The sequence below is a fragment of the Ostrea edulis genome, chromosome 10 (genome assembly GCF_947568905.1).
Source record: "Ostrea edulis chromosome 10, xbOstEdul1.1, whole genome shotgun sequence".
Classification (NCBI taxonomy): Eukaryota; Metazoa; Mollusca; class Bivalvia; order Ostreida; family Ostreidae; genus Ostrea; species Ostrea edulis.
The window spans coordinates 27,318,878-27,336,411 of NC_079173.1; the positions used below are offsets into that span (position 1 = coordinate 27,318,878).

Here is a 17,534-nt window from a genome sequence, read left to right on the forward strand (position 1 = left end):
ATATAAGATTTATCACTGCTCAACATTGTTCATTATCTTCATCTCCTCTGCATACAAATAATTATTATATATATAGATATACTTACAGTGTCTCTAGCTTCGTCAATGCATCAACAATTCCATTTGGTAACGTTGCTATTTTATTTCCATACAAGTATCTGAATCAAAAAAAAAATCCTGATTAACCTTAATTGATCAACGCTCAAATGAAGAAATAAATCATTTTCTAGACTGATCCAATCTGCGAGAGCATATTTGGCAGTAAATTTGGTTTTAAACAAGTGATTTGAATCCATCACGAACGGTTAGTCAATTATCTAATAATTATATTTTGTTTTAAACGTATTGATCAGAAATTATCCAGTCAACTCGAAATAAAAACATCACAAAATTCTCTATCTGTGTTTTATATTTGAATCTCTTTTTTATTGATTTGGGACGTTAATGGTAATGGAACACATAAGTGTTATGGCAGCTAAGAAAAAAATAAGGTCCGTCACCACTAAGGTCCTATATGTATGTAAAAATATTTCACTATCACATGTGTATGATATCTGCGTCACTCAACTGATTCGATAAACAAGCGCATCTATGTATCATTGATTTTGCTTTTTAATTTCTCATTGACTCAAAAGAAAGTCCCAACTTATAGTTTATATAGATGCACGGGTGGCAACATCTTATATGCAATTTACTTTATTATGTGAATCAATGTTGAAAAATGAATGTTAAATTAAATTCCCCATATTCTCATTTTGTATGTAATGTAAATAATATTTTCTTATTCTGTGTATATAACACACCTCAAATTCTATTTGCAGCCTTTCTTATTGTGCCCTAATTGGAACTTCACTTCACTGGACTTTAAACCGCCAGTCCGTGTTGAATTCAAATTGGACACGGCAGTCTAGCAGAAAGGACGCTTTTATACTTCTCTGCATAACAGTTTATATTAATCAGCAAACTTTTTCCATTTCTATACATGACATATATGTAAAGCTGCATATAATCCAGCTTCTCTGAGGTAAGGTGTTTTATTTACTACTCAGCAGTTTGTATATTGTTTTATGTTATTTTAAAAGTCATAAAACATCTAGTTAAGGAGTTCCTTTGTGTTAACTTAATTTCCTACATGTGATTTTCATTCGTATTAAAATGGCACTACTGTATATCAGGTTTTTTCCGCGTCATGTTTTTTTCCCGCGAGTTCAGAACCTAAAACAGTATATCAAATTTACGCGAATGAAATATTCACTATTTCAAAGTCATAGCGAAAAAAAATTTCACGATTATTTAAACTTAAGAAGGAGTTGAGGGGAGAAGCCAGCATTTGTACCTATATCTCGCAATTTCTTATGCAAAGCTCAGTCAATGAAATGATTTACAAGATTTCTGAGTTACTCTCGCAATTATAATCAAATCTCAATATGGATGAAATTCCTATTTCTCTAAATCCATCTCGGACCATTTCGAGTTTTGCTCGCACGTAAACATAGAGCGTTGTCAGCCATTTTGCTCCAAGTGGCTTGATCCAGGTGAGAGATAAATCGAAATACACCTCGTCAATTTCTAAAGACGTGTTCAGCTGATCACCCTCCTGTGCTGCAAACCAGTTTTCAAAAAGAATTGTACACTTTCGTTTACACTCAAATGTATTGTAAATATGTACAATTTGCCGGTATAGTAACATAAATCATTGTTCGTTAACTATACCGATACTCATACAAAAGATTTATCGATAAATATTTTCAGTTTAGAACGATAAACCATGCACTGGTACATGCATGGGTAGCTCAGGTATAATTATACATTGATTGAAGCAAAGAATGTGGCCCATTTCAATATAGTGTCATATTTTGAATAAACACCGAAGCTTACATACCTGTTACTTGGCGATTATCAGATATAGGGGGAACTGAACACAGAACTTTTACCGCACTATTACCTTATGCTATATAACTCTACTACAAAAACAAAACTTTGAATCAAATTTACGAGGATTTATTCTCCGCGATTCAGAAATCATCGCGAACAAAGCGGAAAATAGATACACGTTGAAAAACCCTGATATACGGAAATTTAAACAAGTGTTCACTGTATGGTGTGGCATTACAGTTATAAAGTAGACTTTGTCCAATATGTGTAAATGCATAGCAAAACAATGTAAAACTTCGATGCATTTGTGGAGTAAAAGGTATACGGAGTCTTTCCAATTGACAAAAGTATAAATGTATTGTCTTAAACAGAAAACATGTCCAGGATGTTATCTGCAAATATGCTAATGTTGCGTGTGCATTTATGTGTAATGTAACACCACTCAGTGCGTATAAGTAATATACATTTATTAGATTTTATGTACAGCTAAAGAGCGATGTTCATTTCTTAAATAGATAGTGCTAATTTTTAGCTTTAATTTGTGGGGATATCATATCTACCTTGCTATGCTGCTTCCTTGCAATGACACAGTAACTGGGATTGCACCAGAGAATCACGCATCCCGTGTACATGTCGTATATTGTATTGTATGAATTCCACACAATTATTGCACGAATGACAGTTGCTAATCGGACAGTAAACACACTGTAGTTTAAGTTTGTTGTGCAAACAATTAATTTTACAAATATTGTAGTGTCATGGGACATTCAAAGGGCTATTCACAGCTCTTGAACGACTTTGGGAGATCGCACAGGGGCTATTATAAAAGTACTCCATAATCTAACAATTTCCATAGGGCCATCATACAAATTTTCCCGAACCTCTTTACAATAAGTCGTGTAAAAATAACACTGAAATATAAACAATATACAATAACTTCTTGAGACGTCCTAAATCATACAGAAAACAGCATACTAAATAATCACAAGACCACTGTTGCCAATGTAAACCGAGCTTTACAGAACAGTTATTCTCATTATACAACAGGGGGCGATAACCGTCCAAGATTAAATTATCGATATCACACAAGTTTTAAATATGTGTTTGTAAATGCTGAAGATTGTGCAACTACTAGTAATTGAGATGGATTAGCGGGAACATTTGCCCCAGTGATAGGAACAATACAAATACATTGTGACATCGTAATAGAAAAGGGCAAAACAGCAACGTTGGTAAACCCTTCCTACTTTTCCAACTGCATTCAATACTTTACACCAATACAACATACGCGTATTAATTCCAATCAAATAAAAAACGGCAATTGATTCCATTGACACTAAACAAGGTGATTGAACTGGATATGAAGAGCATATCAATGGTTTTAATGACTGAAGACCGTCCATGGAGTTAATGTGGGTCAGTATGTTTCTAATTGCTACGATAATCATAGATTTGTTTCTTAAAGTTGACGAAAACGATGATGAAGTTTTCATTACTTTTTTGCACGGAAGCCAGAAACATTACCAGGAGCACAGACCTTGTTTAAATTGCCAGGTAATCCTGATGAGCTACGAGTTTAACAAATTAAAGCAAATAACAAAGTCTCTGAACCCATTATTCATGACAGAATTGGAAAGGAATTTTAAAAAGGAAAAGCAACGACAAAGTATGCGTTTAAAGTAACAGAGTAAAAAGGTTTGATGCTTCATGGTTATAACGTAATCCGTATTGTTTGAAACTTTGTCATGTTGTTGGATAAGGCATTCGGGTAATAAATGACATCATTAAAGGTAGTAAAAGTGTTTTAAAGACAATAAGAGAATTTATCTTCAATTACTCATTTGAATAATCATCAGTTTTAGTATTTAATTGCTAAATGATAATCTGGTAATCTACGTTGCGTTTCTTGTAATCTACGTCCCTTGTGTTTTTGAGTGACTTTAGTATTGCATCCGCATTTGGGGAGTCCTTAGAATAAGTTTTTTATATCAATTTCTGATTAAATTAGCGTTTGTAATATAACCTCTTTGAAGGTTTGCAATGATTTGTCTGATAACCAAAAGAAAAAGCGATATATCCCAGTGAACTCGAAATAAAGACACCACAGAGTCGTCCACTTCTGCATCATACTTAGATATTTTATTAAAAGTGGATATTAACGGTAAACCAACAACTCGATTTCAACTTTTCCATCGTGAACTTCTCCATCGTCAACTTTCAATAGTGATGTAGCAATATTTCATTATCATCTGTATATGGTGATTATGTCTCTTGACTGATTCAATACAGAAGAGCTTGTCCTGTGTATGGTTAGTTTTTAAATCGAATCAGGCTACTGAGAAACAATTTATTGGTGCAGGGGTTTCAAATGTCTCGTTTAAAGACAACTTCTATGTTCGTTATAACGATCTAGTTTGCAAATACAACCTATAGTTGTGTCAAATGATGTCTGACATGTTTCATAGCGATTGTAAGGCCGTTCTTGGTACACTGATTTTGACTACGGATAACACCGTTTACCTGATCAAGATATAGGGCTCACGGCGGATGTGCCCGGTCAACAGGGGATGCTTACTACTTCAAGGCGCCCTATCCTGTATCCGGTATATCCAGGGGTCTGTACTTGCTCAATTCTCTATTTTGCATTGCGTGTAGGAGTTATGAGATTGATCACTGTTCGTTATCTTCACCTTTCAAGAATGTGCAATATTCGATATATCAGCTCTTTTGTGATGGAGGTTCATTCACTATTCTATAGAACGCTTGCATGAGTACAAGACGTATACATACAGTATAGAGTGGCTGTGTAAATAAGGATACCATTTTTTATATCCAGGAGTCTGTGTTTGCCCAATTCTCTATTTTTCATTGCTTAAAGGAGTTGTGAGATTGATCACTGTTCGTTATCTTCACTTTTCATTTCTCATTTCTACAATAATCTGACAATAAATTACAATGTGACATTTTAGATGTAGCAATAACATTGGACCTCGGTTATGAATGGACATGCAGATTTTTAATCATCGTTTTGCTCCATTTTCGAGAATGTGTTCTTTCTTGCCTTATCTTCATGTTTTCCACAGTGAAAAATGATCTTGCATTATTGTATACATGAATATCTAAAGCATCACGATCTGCAGTATTTCATTTCAACACCTTCAAGATTGGTAAACGTTAAATATTAAGCTGTCAATATTGGATCATATGTCCAAATTCTACATAATTTAGTGAGATGTTAGCAATAAAGCATCTGGAACGAAGTACTAGTAGCTTCTTTCCTCTTTCATTATGCTAGATATAAAGATTAGGGTGTGGAAAAGTGAAGATAGCAGACAGTGACCAATTTCAATCTAAACAATGGCAATTCGTGATGTAAAATATATTATATCTCACCTTTTTTTTCAAATTTGGTGTTAGTTCAATTTAAATCGGTTGTTATGAAATATTATCAATGTTAGTATTATTATTAATTGACAGCGTAATATCACGTTTTAATGAAAGATAAATCACAAACAAAATGTGAAATATTGAAGGAGCAAGATAGTAGTAATCAAGGATGACGAGCATCGCATATGCACGCTTCTTTTAGCAGGATTTTTACTTTAAAGCCCCCCCCCCCCCCCCCAAAAAAAAACACCGTACGGTTGCTCCACGGATCACTGAATGTGGGCGGAGCTTATCCATGGTCAATGTTATTAACTTGGAATTTACCTGGCCAAGAGATCAGCTGTTGTGTATATTTTTATGACATACACAGAAAACTTCTCAGGTTATTACAAATTATGCTTAGTGTTTTGATTTGTGCAAAAAAAAAAATAATTAAAATTTCTACGTACATGCATACCGCATTTCTATTTCCCGTAAACCTTCAAACTTGGTCATATTTATGTATTGCAAATGACAGGTTTAGCCTATTTCTAAACCTTTGCTTTTTAAAACTTCTAATTAAATTGTTATACATCGTATATAAATAATTCCCTAAATATAATATTACCCGGTGTTTCCGGGCACTTCCTGGTGCCCTGGGAGTTCGCGGTGTCGTGGGTGTAGTAGGTAAAATATTCATGTTTCGAGAGCATGAATAAATCCAAGTAGATCTGTGTACATGTACAACTAAATGAAGAATGATCAAGATACCCCTCAATATGGGCCGTCTGTAGCGTTTCTGTAGCTTTAGTGTTTGCATAATGGTGGTATCCCAAACAGAAGTTGACACGAAGTCTACCCCCTCCTCTCTATCTCTCTCTCTCTCTCTCTCTCTTTAGGTTTCTGTGGACGTAGTGTTTGTGTAACGATGATATCCCAATCAGAAGCTGACACGAAGTCTACACCCCCTCCTCTCTCTCGAGCTCTCTTTAGGGTTTCTGTGGACGTAGTGTTTGTGTAACGATGGTATCCCAAACAAAAGCTGACACATAGCTAGTCTACCCCCCTTTCTCTCTCTCCCTTACTCTCAATCATTGACTAAATGAGTAATTGTTGTCATACGTATGCAACACTATTGCCATGCCATATTATTTCATCTATATTATTGCTACAGTTTTACACATCTCTCTCTCTCTCTCTCTCTCTCTCTCTCTCTCTCTCTCTCTTTCTCTCTCTCTCTCTCTCTCTCTCTCTCTCTCTCTCTCTCTCTCTCTCTCTCTCTCTCTCTCTCTCTCTCTCTCTCAATATAAAACCGTGATAAATTATAAATAGAAATATCTCGATAACTTATATTCATGCTTTTTTACTATTGTTTGATTTCTGATTGTGTAATTTGTAATCCATGTGGTATCTGAAACAGAAGCATTTTTTTTAACTACTGTAACAGTTTTACGCATAGGCAATATAACCATTATACATGTAAATGTGCTGCGCCAATAAAGAATTGTTCATGTTTTTTTTTTATAAATATAAAGCCACAATAAATCATTAATAGAAAATATTCCAATAACTTTATGTTTATTTTATTATTATTATTATTTGATTTCTAATTGTTTAATCTATAATACATGTATAAAGATGGAGAGAGAAAATATGATGATAAATTGCATTGTATAGGGGACGTTAGAAATTAGAATATTCTAGGTGCGAGTCAATGCTATCAAAACTCAGGTATACTGGGGCTTTCCTGGAGATCTGAAGTCTGCCGGTCATCATTAGCCATGATTGTTATCAAAACATCTTTCTCAGGTAGCTGTAGACCATGGTCTCTGCAAACGTCAATCAACTTAAGCTCTATTGTTAAAAGTTTGATTGACCAGCGGCTTATCATTGATCGCAACACAGGTAAAATTTGGGGGCGTTAACTTAAAGTTGGGTCTTTAATCCATTATGCCTGTGTAAATTGGCTAAATTTGATTACGTCATGACCACAACCATTTGAATTACAAGTAGATATGCAATATGGATGTAAAGAAGCATTGCTAACTGATGATTGTACTCAACAATCCATGATGTACAAATACTAAGAATTGGATGAAAATCATTATGTAGTCATATAGTACTTGATATCACCAAAAACCTCTCAAATAAGCAGCGCAGTGGTTGTAAAAAGATACCATCTTACGACAAGAGGCCATTGGGCCACGTCGCTCAGCTGAGTCACCTTGGCTCATATGTAAATATTTTTCATATATATATATATATATATATATGTATATGCATGTAAAACTTTTATCCCTATTGTGGCCCCAAACTACTCCTGCGGGCCAATTTTTTTTTTCAAATTTGAATCTGAACTATGTCAGGAAGCTTTCATGTAAATGTGAACTTTTCTGGCCCAGTGATTTTTCAGATTTTCTAATGATTTTTCCTATGTATTTGTGTGTAAAACTTTGATCGCCTATTTATGCTTCATCTTACACCGGGGGTAATGATTTTGATAAACGTGAATCTGTACTATGTCGGGAAGCTTTCTCGTAAATTTCAACTTTCCTGGACCAGTAGTTTTTGAGAAGATTTTTAAAGATTTTCCCATTATATTTTTATGTAAAACGTTGATTCCCTAATGCTGTCCATCCTATCCTCGAGGGCCATGATTTTATCTGCACTATGTCAGGAAGCTTTCATGTGAATTTCCATTTTTTGGCCCTGTAGTTTTTGAGAAGAAGACTTTTAACGATGTTCCCTATATATGTCTATGTAAAAGTTTGATCCCCCTTGTGGCCCCCTCCTGCTGCTGGGGCCATGATCTTTATAAATTTGAACCTGCACTGTGTTAGGAAGCTTTCATGTAAATATCACCCTTTTTGACTCAGTGGTTCTTGAGAAGAAGATTTTTAAAGGTTTTCCTGATATATTTGTTGGTGAAATTTTGATCCCTTATTATGGCCCCATCCGACCCCCGGGGCTATGATATTAACAGACGTGAATCTGCGCTATATCAGGAAACGTTCACGTAAATTTCAGTTTTTCTGGCCCAATGGTTCTTGAGGAGAAGATTTTTAAAGATCTTCTTGTGGTAATTGTCCCCCCTTTGAAAGGGAAATGACCCTTCATTTGAACAAACCTGAACGTCCTGTACCCAAGGATGCGTTTGGCCAAGTTTGGTTGAAATTGATTCGAGTGTTCTGAAGAAGAAGACGAACATCTAAAAAAGTTTAAAGACAGACGGATAGACGACGTACTACAGGCGATCAGACAAGCTCACTTGAGCTTTCAGCTAAACAGTTTAGCAAATCAATTTCTTGAGCTTAAACTTTAGTCAATGTTATAATCACTATGCAGTTGACATCTGTAAGAAACATCGGTGTTTTAATGTACTGACTCTCCGTGCATATTTTGAGAGTTTATTCAGCGATTAGTCATAAAATGCTATCATCAAAACAATAAAGAAAACAATAAATGTTTCTCAAAGAATACAAATATACAACCTCAACCCCAACGTGGTGCAGAATTGAAAATGTTTATACACATGCATAATTTAATTGATAATAGTTCCAAACCAATTCAAGTCAAGATGTTGAGTGGATAATATCTTCCTATGCCCAACATGGACTGACCCTTGGCATTGACATGTGACCTAAAATAAATAGGTGTCACCTACTCCATCGAATGTACCAGTGTACCAAATTTGGTGTCAAACAAGCTACTGATTTTTGAAATATAGGATACAATATATTACTACGTCCAGTTTGACCCTTGATTTTTAACCATGTGACCTCAAAATCAATAGGGGTCATCTACTTCTTAAGATATACCGGTGTTTCAAGTTTGATGTCCGTCAAGCAAAGGGTTCTCGAGAAATTGAGTTGATAGTATTTTCCAATGTCCATTTTGACCTTTGACCTTAAACCATGTGACCTTGGAATCAGTTGGGGCCATGTACTCCTTAGGATGTAGCAGTGTACCAAGTTTGATGTCTGTCAAGCAAATGGTCCTCAATATATTGAACGAACAGTATATTCCTAAGTCCAGAGTAGACTGAATATTCACCTTCTGACCTAAAAATCAACAGGGGTCCTCTTCTACTCATAACCAACCAACATTTGAAATATCATAGCGATCAAGTGAATGGTTCCCAAGATATTGAGCGAACATGTGGTCTGCCGACCGACAAGAACAATGCAATCCCCCTTTCTCCTTTGAAAGGGGGCATAAGTAATGGTTTACATAATCTCATATACATTCATATTAATTTAGAAATTTATTTCGTTACAATGACATTAATGGGCGTCCATGATTCTAGGAAAAAAATACAATTGGAATAATGCATTATGCTTATCAATTTACACTCGTATTTAACCAAATATAATACGCACTATTTGATATTTTTTATGAGAAGGGACACATACTACATATCACAACAGGTTTTTGACTCATGTTGTTTTAGTTAATGCAATGTGCACTTCATTTTTCGCCGAGTTGTTTATCTATTTAAAAGTGTAAAATTGTTTTTTAAAAATTATCTTACACCTTGTAACTAATTATTATGAAACAGGCAATTGGAATGTATCACCGTGCAATTTTTAAAACTGCCATGATATTGTGATACCGTGATTAGCACATGTTTTGTGTACACGTCCTTTGTTACTTGATTTTGTCAGATTTCTGCATGTAACACGTTTTTCATGGGTCTGGGGATATGCGATTACTTGTGAGTTTTAACTTTTCTTTTGCAGTAAACGACTGATGTACTTACCCATCTAAATGCAGCGACATTTGAGAGGTTTACGTTTGAATTCTTCATTTAGTACCAATTAAATTACTGGTTTTGATTATTGATATGTTTATAATTACCGAAGGGGTCTTTATATCGCACATTGGTACGTCATTTTTCGAATATTTGGTGATGTTTTGATTACAAAACATGGAACACTCGCATCAGCTTTTTAATTGATATGAACTTTAAATAAAGAAAATATCATGTCTTTAAAACTGTATTGCTACAAACTCTCGTACTTTGCTGAAATTAACATTATTTCCCCAAACAAAACTGCTATGTAGTGTGTTTAAGGACAATATTGCCGTTTTCGTAAAAAAACAAATTTGCTGTACTGTACACAAATTCTAGTTCATTCTTTTTTAAGAACCTGCATTATTTCCACAAAGATTTATCGTGAAGTTAAATGTGATTGTACACATGAACAATGTTATTTCCACAATTTACAGGCCCCAAAAGGGGATGCGTATTAAATATATTCGGCAAAATACGGTATATGTGATCATCTATATGTGACTGTAGAATAGTCTGAAAGCGAAAACATAACAAACTGAACGTGCGTTCTTCGTCTGATCCCGGTAGATTCCCGCAGAAATAGTCACATGGTTTAGGTTTTGACACACTTTCGAAGAGGCCTAGACGTGGAGTATGATCGGTCGTAATAGATCAATACAATTTTCAAATATTTACTATGCTTTCCAACCCAAGAAAGCAAGATATTACTTTCTTTACTATAAAATATTTACTTCCAAGTTATTTGTTTCATGTTTAGGAATCTATTTTTGTACTTGATATATTTATACCCACGTACGTTGCAATCGCCTGTGACACTTACTGACTTAATTTGCTTACATTAATTATTCATGCGCACTATGTTAGCTTTCTTTAATCGTATTGAGGGAACTCATTTAAATTACTATCGGATTAAACATTCTTTTTGAAGAATTTTTCGATCTGTAAACTCCGGGCATTTTACTCACAAACTGAATAAAAATGCGAAGTACTTTTAAGTCTGTATGTAAAATTTCCGGAGCTTACACATCGATAAATTCTTCTAAAAGAATGTTTGATTCTTATAATTCCAATTCATTCACTTAACGATTACAAACATTTTAATAGTTTCCCCGTACTATGTTATTTGTTTTCAGGCGTGTATGAATACATCGCGTTCTCGGAATTATTGATTTATAAACTTTTGTTCAGCTTTATTTTTGTCCAATCAAAACAGTTATAACAAATGACACTGGGGTTATATTGTTATAAAAATGCCAACATACATGAATGATAGGTCTTCAGAACTTTATGAAGCTGTTCAAAAAAGCCGACTCAAAAATCAGAAATGATGCGAGATGATGGTACCGTTCCAGCCTATGTACTTGATCGCCCGTACACTGTACGACTTTTAACTCTAAGACAATTCCAAGAAAGTAAAAGTGCATTGTGTGTGATATTTCATCTCCGCGTTTATAGGGGATATAGTAATGACACAATTTGTATGTGGGTATGTGTGTGTGGGGGGGGGGGGGGTATAGTTGTGTGTGTTTTAATATTGAGCTTATAGACAGTCTATACTCCACAAGCTTTTTCGCTCGAGTTATTTGATACTTCACATTTAGCTTTGTTATCATGAGATGAAGAACCCTATTGATTCTGAGGTTAAAAGGTCGAAGGTTAAGGTATGAAAAGCTTGTAGACACTCATTGTGAGAGAATGCCCCACCTTGCGGATCTCTTGTCTAAATCACTTACGTACTTAGTAATATCTCCCGACTGTTTATCCTTTGGTATTTGCTGTTGATCGAATGTTTACTATTGTGTGGTCGGATCACCCCGGTAATTTAACTCAAAATCCATTCAGATGCGATAAAGTCACAACATCGAAATCTGTTCGTAAGTAGGACACATTTAATATTGCATGGGTCATTTATATTCATTATGAATTATCCAGGCAGGTAACTTATTTCAGGTATTCTACTCACCATTTAAGTATGGTTCCACGTAAAAATCAGGCAAAATCGCATTTTCGTGATAAGTCCATGTTCATGAAATGAACCCAAACTTAGCATACTAACTCACCGTAATATGTTTAGCAAATATACAAAGTAGTTTTGATTTATTTCGCCTTGTTCCAAAATTATGGACACATAATTATGAACATGGAGAATTCACGCTTAGTGCAAATCTATACAAAACACTACTTGTAATCCCTTTGAAATCTAAAAACAGCAAAGCGGGTATGAAAATATATCATTATATAACATTAAACAAATAAAAAAGGCATGCTCTGAAATAAATATTTTTTTTGAAAGTTTCAATATAACATTTTAAAACCGCTCTGAATGTTTCGATTTTAATGCAATTTCGGTTATCGTTCTTGAATTTAACCTCGATGATCGCTAGGGGCGCTGCGGTGTCAACACACTAAGTGCGCGGAATATGGCGGATCCAAAACTGAATGCCGTGTAGGATAATATTCCGACAGAGTGTGATCTACCCTCAAGCCTCATCTAAAGGAAACGAATATATATATAGCTTCGGAGAGTGTCAGAAATACATTGATGCATATGGCGTCACAGAAGATAGACCCTGTATGGAGCAGCCGACAACGAAGACCGAGCAACATATCTTGTATGACATGTCACCAAGTCGGCGCATTCCGGTAATTTCAAATGGTGTGATTTACAAATTTAATAAGTCAAAATTCGCAATATTTATTATTACTAGCATAAAAATCATAACGAATGTTGTATTATACAATGTAGCATTGTATGAGACGACTGTGTGCAGATGACACCCCCCCCCCTTGTTTGAAAAAGTCATACTTTCAATAGTTACGCTATATGTTTTAGGCCTAGGCTAATCGACGGCATGTTTCATTTGTAATGGTCTGCAATAATAGCAGACATCTACGTATCCTCCACACAAACGCCTCTTGTCTCAGATAGAAATGTAGATTATATGCCTAACTGAGGATCAGTGGGAGTAGGTATCATTTCAAAAGAGTGTGGTTTTATGTACTACATGTAGATTTCAGTCGAATTTGCATATAAAAATTTAAGACATGATATGACTTTGTGAGATGCAGTGTTTAGTATATAATGTAATCCTTCTCTTTACATATCATACATAGCTAAGTGGTTAGGTATCTGGATTAGCATGCTGGAGGGGACTTTTTTCCTTCAATTTATTTTATATACACATCATTTTTTTTCCTTCAAGGTATTCTATAATTATAAATACACACAATTTTTTTAAGTATTATTTCATATGCACAAAATCCTTTCTTTTAGTGGTCACCATTCAGCTCTTGACAAATCAGAATTCATATTTTAAAAACATATGCATACTATTAGACATATCAAAGAAAATATTTAGGGTCTGTAATTTTTTAAAGAATTCCATTTTATTGTCAAACAATTCATAATGTTAATTATAAATCTTCATATCAATCAATAAGTTGAGTCTCCTTGACATTTTTATTAGATATATATTATATTACTATTTAAAGTCTGCCTCAATTTGATATGGTCATGGGGACTGGTCAATGCATGAGTTCTTGAATTTATATTTCTAATAATAATATATAAATATAACAAAGATCAAGTCATTTAGCTAATGTATATTTCTTTAAAGTTTTCATACCAGCATCATGCAGTATCATTACCATCACTACATGCATTGGAAACCTCTGTGGTAAATACATAACTGTAAATACATGTAGCACATATGTACCAATGAATCTACAGTGTAAATGTTTTATAAACCTCAAACTTGGTAGAGCAGTATTATATAATAATCCTGATATACAAGCACTATATGACCCTTTCTGATAATGAGGTCAAAGTCAACCAACCCCCAACCCACCATTATAGGAAAATATTGGTCACTCAGAAACCAGACTCAAAACCTGATACAGCTGTTGCCCTGACTAGTACCTGAACCTACTTGTCACTGATTTAGAATATTTGGAACACCTTCTCGATGCCATATACAAGTTTCTTTAAGCATTTCTTGTTTTCAAAAGTTTTATATGCTGTTTTAGTATTTTATTCTTTCTAACTACATGTATAATTTAAATATCAATGTGTACTATGATTACTAGGCTCTGAGGTGTGTACTTTAATTGAAAGTTTTATGATATAAAATGTTCAAACATTTTCAAAACTAGAGAAATATATATTATATATTGAGGAGAGAAAAAAAAGTAAATTCTTGTGTCCTGAAAATTAATGTATATCTTATTGTATTGTAGGTCTCTGCAAAACCCAAGGACATACTTAAAGTGGTAACAGGAAGAAAATCAATCAAACCAAGTGAAAGTACAAGACACTATTACAAAAGGAAAGCAAAGGAGTCCATAAATTCAATGTTGAACATCAAAACAGTCTAAAATATTGAATCCAAACAAAATATCAAAACTTTATGAAGAAATAAATTGTCAAATAAACATGAAAGCATTCTTATCTATGGTGTTTATTCAAATTATTTCAAATGAAATTCCTAATGTACCTAAATTCGAAAGGGAAACAACTTATGAAAAACTTAAACACCAATGGGTTGAATTGCGTAATGAAATTGTGTTAACATGCAAAAATACATGTATAATGTGATGCATCATAGAATAGCTCAAATGGTCTATTTTATGCAATTTTTGTGCTCTTCACTCACCCCTTTCTGGATGGAGAAGGTAAATACACGAGTCACAGCCCCTCCATTCCCACCCTTATATTTTTTTCTGGATCTGCCTCCGTTTTGTAAATATGTTCGTAACAAATATATTTCTGTGCTCATTTGTTCCTTTATCATGTTTATGCCTTGTTTGGGGTTACACTTTTAAAAAAGTATGATTTTGAAATAAAATTGTTAAGCTTCAAAGAACTCTTCCATGTACATTTTTCAGTATACAGTTTATAAAGGATCTAAACTTACAAGTTGCAACTGTTAAAAAATCGTATAGATAATGGAATCTATTGATGAAATAATTAAGAATTCATTTTCAATTCACTTTACAGACACTAATATCTACATGGATTATGTAAAACAGTTGTTTTGTCATCTGAAAGCAACCTGTAATCATACTTGGTAAAAGATAGTGCCATAGACATGATAAATGAGTCAACTTACATTTTTTAAACTACATTATTGAATTTTAAAACAATCCCATTTCTACATTACATGTATTTTCATAAAATTGTATGAAGTCAATATAAACTGTCCAAATTTTACAATATTAATGACACAAATGTCTGCAGTTTCTGTTCTCATTTTTATTTTTTCCTGAACAAACATATATATTATACGACTGTAAAAACGTACATTTCACTAAATGTTTTTGTTCCACTCTTACAAAGGATTCATAAGGAAATCATGTGCTAATAAGTTTATTTTAAAATTTGAGCCCTCTCATGTTCTAGAATTGTTAGTCAAAGTGTTAAATGTCCAGATGCTTTGTAATAAATGTTTTAAATTTCATATTACACAGAGAAAAAATGAATTCAAAATGATTTTTCAAATAAAAGATATTTTCAATGAATTATTTAGGGTAAAATACAAAAGTTGATAAATTATATCTTAATGTTTTATCATGGGATTCCCTTGAACGTTTTTCTAAAGATATATGTTTTAAAAGAGCATAGGCATTCATTCTCTTTATACTTGGGACTATAATGCCAATCTCTTGTCATTCGAGTAACCTACAACGTACGTCGTTGACCAGCCTCACAAGAGTTGTTGATAGGTGAATTTCAAAATGAAAAACAATTGCCAACCAAGCATTTTTTCTTTAATCTGTTAATTACCCACACACTCACAACTATCCAGCCAAAAATACTTGCAAGTTAAACTCGCCATTCAGTGCAAAATATCCTATAAAGACCGGTCTAATAAGTTGTTTACAATAACCTGAGGAAATCTGAAAGAAATGGGTTAATAATAAACGGACTTTCGATCCCGACCCAAAATGCTATGCATCGTTTCTTGCATTTACATCTATAGACATATCAATATGGTATGTAAACACATAAAGAAGATCATTTTAGATATTTATAAATATGATAATTACTAGAACATGACAGAAAAGTATACTTGTTGAATAGTTTGTAAGTAGAAGAAAATTTAAAAACATGAAAATATATTATTTTCCCGCCATTTTTCACAATTTTCATATATTTTTTTCCGAGTACAGTAAAAACTTTCAAAAAAATATTGAGTAAAAATTATTCAATAGCATGTACTTTATCCGTCTAATTATAAAACTCTTTTGAAAGTGTTTGCTGTTTTGAGAAAAATGGTCTTAAAGTTGGAATGTTTTTCCGTTAGAAAATCCTTTCGTTAACTGCAGCAACGGTTACCATGGTAACACATAACAAATACTCACTGTGACAACAGAAATTCGTAAACAGTAGCCTTCTTCTTCATTTTATATAAGCCATTTGAAAATGTATGATCTTTTCATTTAACAAAACCTTTAAGAATATATAGCATTTTTATGAGTCAATTTTGGTCAAAACATGGATATTCTACTTTTAGTAACACAGCTCTGTGAAGGTGCGTCATATGAAAAAAATATTATCACCGAATGATTTCCTATAAACAATGTTACTATATATATAAGTATCGGCTCGATCCCTGACGGTCGACTTGTCACCCTCTGCCTGATTTTTACATGGAACCATACTTAAGCATTTTATGATTTACTTTTTTCTGAACATATGTAGATTTCCATTAAAGGCATAATTAACATTGGAAGGTAATTGACATACAAGCGGTATTAAATCAGGTGTAATAAATGGGGTTGTTCCAAGCAGACACGTGGAATCAGGGAGGAAACGTTTTTGACACTGTTCATTTCCCGTTATTTCTACATGTAAAGTTAGTTTACATTATCACATTCAATGTAAGGTGTACTGTGTGACTACTCCCTTCCACTGTTTTTAATAGTATAATCTGATGATAAGATTTCAAGATTGAAATGGGTTTTTTTAACCTACATGTATGTAATGAAGTAGGACGCCCCCCCTACAATCTAGGATTCTGAAGTTTGGGCAAAATAAACATCTTTATTAGATGTGGGTTTTTTGTGCTTGCTTGAAGTCAGCTGCAGCCCCCCCCCCCCCCCCCCCTCCCCCACCTTTTCCCCACACATGCACTTTGAAAAACAATTCTACGTACCTACCAATATTGATATATCAAATCGAGGGTTTCAAGTTTTGACAGAGAAATCTAACAACCTTCAGAAAATTTTTGAATTCATATATCCAAATCCTAAATCCTCAGAGATCGATCCAGTTGAAGACCAGACAAGTTGTTCCTGTCTTATAGACAAAGGGGGAGAATTCCTATTATTCTAATTTTACATGCAAAACAAAAAATGCTGTATGCATAAATTCCAATTTAAGTATCAGAATATTGAATTTCATACAAACTTGAAAATGAAAAAAAAAATGTAATTTCATGAATAACATTGATATAGATAATGCACTGCAGGTTATTGAGAATATATATAAGTCATGAAA

General features: G+C 33.8%; 1 protein-coding gene across 3 annotated transcripts in view; it reads right to left on the reverse strand.

The window, feature by feature from the left end:
* Positions 1–17,534, reverse strand: part of LOC125667723 (slit homolog 3 protein-like) — a 73,449-nt gene that overhangs the window by 34,566 nt on the left and 21,349 nt on the right. For all 3 annotated transcript variants that reach the window (XM_056152361.1, XM_056152360.1, XM_056152359.1), the window contains exon 4: positions 87–158. In XM_056152361.1, coding sequence (XP_056008336.1) covers positions 87–158 — 72 coding nt within the window. The remainder of the gene's footprint in view (positions 1–86; positions 159–17,534) is intronic.